At 31.9% G+C, this 6,000-nt stretch overlaps 1 protein-coding gene across 1 annotated transcript in view; it reads right to left on the bottom strand.

Moving 5' to 3' along the window:
• Positions 1 to 439: 439 nt before the first annotated feature.
• LOC132760199 (uncharacterized) overlaps positions 440 to 6,000 on the bottom strand; it is a 48,075-nt gene continuing 42,514 nt past the window's right edge. The window contains exons 13-15 of the mRNA XM_060752116.1: positions 3,032 to 3,159; positions 1,100 to 1,148; positions 440 to 687 (exon numbers count right to left, since the gene is read on the bottom strand). Coding sequence (XP_060608099.1) covers positions 467 to 687; positions 1,100 to 1,148; positions 3,032 to 3,159 — 398 coding nt within the window. The 3' untranslated portion in view covers positions 440 to 466. The remainder of the gene's footprint in view (positions 688 to 1,099; positions 1,149 to 3,031; positions 3,160 to 6,000) is intronic.

Genomic DNA, 6,000 nt, shown 5'->3' with positions numbered 1-6,000 from the left:
AAAGGCGTATGTATTTCAAGATAGAGATCATGTGTTCTAGTCTTTCTAGGGTTTTCTTCAATTTGTCCAGCGAATGGATTGTCAAGGAAACTGACATGAATGGAACAAATAATCTTCAAGCATTAATATAATGTTTATGTTGCATCTTAGTCAATATTGTTGTATGAAATGGGCATGTTTCCATGGGTCAATTTTACATTTAAGTTCCACATAAGGTGGATGTCCACTGTGCCTTATTTCGAATGTCTAAAACTGGGTAATTATTTTTCAGCAGGAATATTATGTATTCAGTTGGGTTTACTATATAACATTTCTCCGGCTTTCATCCGTATAAATAAACAAAAATGTCAATAGATATAAAAAGTAAAAACAAAATAATAATAATATGTTTACCTATTATTCAGTTAAAATATCACAACGTGTTATTTTGGAACGTACCTTTGTCTTATTTACTTCAATGTAAATATTAGTCCTCACATATCTGATCTATAGCAATAAAAGACTCATGTAATAGTCGAAGGTACTCGGCAAGTTGTTTGGACACTGCTGCAACAGTACTGGCTGACAAACATGTCTCGTCATTCATGATTTCTTGGATACTTCTCATTGTTCCGGCTGGTACATGTTCATGTTTCATGCAAATGGATTTGCCGAATTTCTGATATTCTAGAATGGCGTTTCCGATTTCTGAAAAGGGAACAAATAAAATATTGAATGAAACATTATTGTAACAGCTACTTGGCAAAAATAAGCACCAACTGTTAAATAATTTAAATTTATTATCATCAACATTGTCAATCAAATATTTAATGTAATAAGCTACAAAATATTGTAAGTGATTTCAGAAGCACTGTAATCATTCTCCAAACAGATCGTCATGTTCACCTGTCATCGGAATTGGATACAAAATGAACAATATCAAATTTACATTACAAATATCTCCTTAGATAATAAGATTGATAGCAGTTAAAAATTAACTAATTATGAGAAAATAAATCTTACAAACAAATTTTAAGGTTTGATAAGTCAAGAAGTTAAGAACATTTTAAAGGAAAATAGAGAGATAGAAATAAACTTGTAGCCGATAACAATTTTTTACCTTTCTGAACCATGGTTCTACTTTGCTCATCAATACTAGGATTGAAACTCTAAAATTACAAAAAGGAGAACGTAGACTCATTCTTAAAGAGATTAAGATCATAAAAAGGTCTTTAATAGACCTAGTCACGGCATCAAATTATGGACAAGGTTTTAACTCTCAGACATAATAAATAGGAGGGACGTTTATAACATTATGTTAACGGTACACTTCCAAATCATGTTGCTATAGAAGTTGTCTGAAAATTGTGGCCGTTAAAAGAGGAAATTTTCATGAACAATGGCGTAAAATCTTCTAACTTTTATATTGTCTTTCTAAAATTCAAAAGTTATATTATCATTGGCAATCATATATATTAACTACCACTTTGTAAAAAAATTACAGCCGTCATGGTTTGCAAAATATTTGCTGTAACCAGAGGTTATGTGGGTGTTGAATAACAAATGTTACAATCTTATTGTATTTTTTGGATAGGTAGAGGTGATAAACATGCTGGTTTTAGACATTTGAATGTTATAAATATAAATGATGGATCTATAGTTCAAATTTAAGTTGATGTTCATGGTAAAAAAATCATACAAAAGCGTAGACCAGCGACACGACTTCAAAACCTTTGCTCACAAATAAGAGATCGTCCAGGGTATCCTCGGAAGGGAAGCTTTCCAGCCTGATCATTCGCCACACCTTAGTCCGTGTGAGCTATAATTGACTTTATCACAATAAAAGATTAAAGATTAAAGTTAAAGTAAATTAAACTCTCATTACAGATTTGGGTAATGACAATTCTATAGGAAATCTTTTCATATTTTTAAAACTTGATATACGCATTAATCATCATGATGCTGCATGCCAAACGTTTTAAGCACTATTTTACTGAGCACATTCTTTTTTTAATTCGCTTACTGTACAACTTATTGTGACGAGGAGGACCGTTTTTGAACCCAGGGATATGAAACATAATTACCTTTTGTTAAAATACTAGTATACGTGGCAATGTGATTCGCATTTAAATCCAAGTTCTTGGATATGCAGTTTTCCACTGAAAAATTTAACTCTGGGACATATTTAAACAAATTTTGTAGAGGATCCGATGTGATGCTTCATGTACAATATCTAAGTTTTAGGTTCTCTTGTTTAAAAGTAGAAGATTGTTTCCTGTACAAGTCATTGTAAAGAATTGGCTCTAGTTCTAGGCAGGGCTATTTTAACACACTTGACATTAATTCATATGAATTTTATAGAGGTCTACTGGGTAACGCAAAGAGTCCAGGTACATGTGGTTTATTTTACAAAGAGGAAAGGAAATGTAGAACTGTTAAGTAACCCCGATTTAGGACTTTAAATTGACTTAGGGATATCACACTTCATATAACTTTTATATATGTCTCAAACAAAATGCTATATATGTAAAAATCTTAGCTCCAGGACATAAAGATTTAGAGATGGATATTTAGAAGCAAAGCGTTTTATTTTAGAATGATAGAGGGGACGACTTTTGACGGATAACTACTAGTAGTATTTCCACAACAAATCACTTTAACCCTATGGTAATGCTTTACATATTGTTTTGTAGATGATCACAAGATACTGTTACTTGCCAAATATCTAAGATTTCTATGAAGAATTTAAATATTGAATTTAAATATTTCAAATTTTAAGTCTATGTTGTTTAAAGAAAATTAATATAAAGAAAAACGATGGAAAACAAAAAATATGCTTTCACAAAAGCTCACTCTGAGTACTCTGTGTTTTGGTGAGCTTAAATCCATTTTGTTGAAGGAGCATATTTTCAATGGTAATTGTAAAATATAAGAGTGTCATCACCAATTTCATAGAAGGTTTTGTCGTATACACTTTTATATGATATTGGATGTACATTTAATTTTGCTCAATGTAAACATCCGTGAGAAGAAAATAACAACACTATTTTACCTTCTTTCCAATTATTGCAGTCACTGTATACAAAAGCGGATTACAGGCAGAGTTAATTGGTAATATGAAAACGACAGTCCATGCATAAACATCACTGGAAATCTGAAATCCATTTAAGGACAAAATACCTAAAAAAGAGATAAGTGTAATTATATACTTGTATGAGATTTGGCTGAACAGATAAAACAGAAAGAATAACTAGTTTTCTACAATACAAAAATTCCATGTTTAAAAACTTTTTTGTATAAAGTATAAAAAACTTTTTTTCGTATCTATTTGTGTACGCAAATATAGAACATTCATATTTTTAAATTTATAGGGTACTTTTTTGGAAACATTAGAGGGTTTTACGTAAATATCTTGAAAAGGTGATCTATCGGAAACATTAACTCAGAACAATTACATGAAAATTTGCAAACTCGGGTTGATTGAGTATGTATATGAGAGACAATAAAAGCCTTGCATCAATATTGTGGTCAAATGCACCTTTTTTGATTTTTTCAATGCACATGTCAATTAAGGCTATAGAGCATTGTAAAAAATGTATCGTTTGCACCCCATTATTACCTAACTTCACACAATGTTAGAGAACAATAAAAGTATCTGCCTACCATATATGAAAAAACTTTGTCAATTAATAAAGGCTGCATGAAAACAATATTGTAAATTGGCCGTAAACTAAAGGACAACATCTCATTTACCAAATGTTAAAGTACAACTAAAAATATTTATCTACTGAATAAGAATGACACTAGTCAATAAAAAACTTTTATATATGCAAAAGCATAATAAACAATTTTAGCACCATTTACTTTGACCTTGATATCAGATTGTCTTATAACTTCATAAAAACATATTTTATTATTTTCTTTAACGACGCATCAACATAATCTAGGTGTTTTAGCGCCGAAACAGGAACGATGATTTTTGCTTACCTCGAGTGTTACAAACTTTAAGAGAAAAAACGGAATCCCTAAAGAACGCCTAAAACGACAAAATTGAAAATGGTGCAGGAGCATGTTCATGAACGGTAATGGAAAATGCAAATTACCGTCTACGTCTCTTAGCATCGGCTTAAGAATAATTCAATATTTAAACATGGAAATGGTGAAATTTTCAATCAAGAATCATCTGCAGATGTGTTCATACAACCTTCAACGTGACACTTTCGTAAAGCGGCATATTATACCAAAGTAAAAGATAGCGTGTGCACTAAACGAGAAAACAATTTGCGGAACTAACCAAAATGGAATTTTGAAAGGGTATCATAGGTTATGGAGCCTGCAAATCACAGATAAGACGTCAAAAGACAAATGACAAAAGCCATATTCCAAGGCTGATTATACAGTATTCAAGTAGTACAACCAGCAACCAAAGTAGATAAAAGGTCAAATAAATCAATTAAAAAATACAACAAACGTGTACACACAACAATCATGTCGTACTGAACGATGTTCAATGCTATTAATCTTTAAAGATATGTACAGGGCGACTTTTACGGTCTCCACAGTCTACATGACACAAATGACACAGAGTTGGCAATGAAATAAAGAAAAACGTAATCCCTAAAGAGCGTAAAAAAAACAAAAATAAAAAGGTTGCACTCTCGTTTGTTTCAGCCTGTTAATTGAGGGTACTGAAAATCGTAACCATCCATGCCGCCCAGCAACGGCGTCAGCAGAACGCAACATTTTATTTCTCAATTTTAAATCCTACTATTTTGAAACTGAACACAGTTGTAGAGACTGAAAGTGCAGTGTCAAAGAATCAGAACTATACAGTACTTAGTTTTATTTATTGTTTCCTTTTATAACACTTAACAATGCTTGTCCGGATACTAACCTGACAGAAAAAGAAGGAATTCGATTAAAACATCAGCATTTTTAAAGGGAAAACACAAGGGGAAAAGGAGAGGGGCTACACGAAGTATCTACATACTTAAAACAAAATTCATTAGAATAAAGGCTAAAGCGTATAACCGGAAGTATGACATGAATTGTTTAGAATTATAGAGGGAGATAATTAAAAAACAAAGCAAGGTAACATTACTGATCTTAGAAAGCACACATCCTCTATCCGGTCTCTATCAATGTGTTATGTGTAAGTAAAATTATTAAATTCAATTCAAATTATTCACCGGCAAAAACGATATTATGTTTTCAAAGATAAATAATTAAAAATTAAGCTATGAAGAGTTCTGCAACACTGCACTTTTCAGCTATTTTCTTTGACCGTGTCAGAATTAAATAAGATATTATTGACAGTTTAGAATAGAAAAATACGAAATCCTTAAAGAATGCCCAAACCGAAAAAAAATTGAAGCTGTGGCATACTCGTCTGACAAGTTTTACTCCTAAAAAGGATTTTTAAATGTTCAAAGTATCATAAAGGGAGATAATCTTTAAAAAGGTAAGTGTTATTATTGCTTTGGAAACTGCAATTCCTTAAGCTCATCTCTATCACAGTTAGACGTTTTAATTAACTATTTCAAATATGTTTCAAGTTATTTTCCGGACAAGTATAATCCAATATTTTTTTGTAATTTCAGCAAAAACAAGTTTTGCCCGTTTACTAGTATTGATCCCCGTCAATTTGTAGAGTAGGGTCGGAGAACCATCCCCACTGCCCCTTTCAAAAACTCTTAGCATATAGATTTATACACTTCATCATGACTGGTATAGAAGTGTCATTTAGAATTTGTATTACGTTCATGGGGTTTCTGTTTTTAGCTCACCTGTCACAAAGTGACAGGGTGAGCTTTTGTGATCGCTTTTCGTCCGGCGTTCGTCCGTCCGTAAACTTTTGCTTTAAATGACATCTCCTCATAAACCACTGAGCCAATTTCATCCAAACTTCACAGGAATGTTCCTTTGGTGGTCACCTTTAAAAATTGTTCAAAGAATTTAATTCCATGCAGAACTCTGGTTGCCAACCGAAAGAAAAATCTTTATATATCTTCTTTTAAACAA

Source organism: Ruditapes philippinarum, unplaced genomic scaffold (assembly GCF_026571515.1).
Source record: "Ruditapes philippinarum isolate M1 unplaced genomic scaffold, ASM2657151v2 ctg2588_1_1_1_1, whole genome shotgun sequence".
In the NCBI taxonomy this organism is placed as follows: Eukaryota; Metazoa; Mollusca; class Bivalvia; order Venerida; family Veneridae; genus Ruditapes; species Ruditapes philippinarum.
Note: the sequence above shows the minus strand (reverse complement) of the source record. Positions and strands in the feature narration are given on the sequence as shown.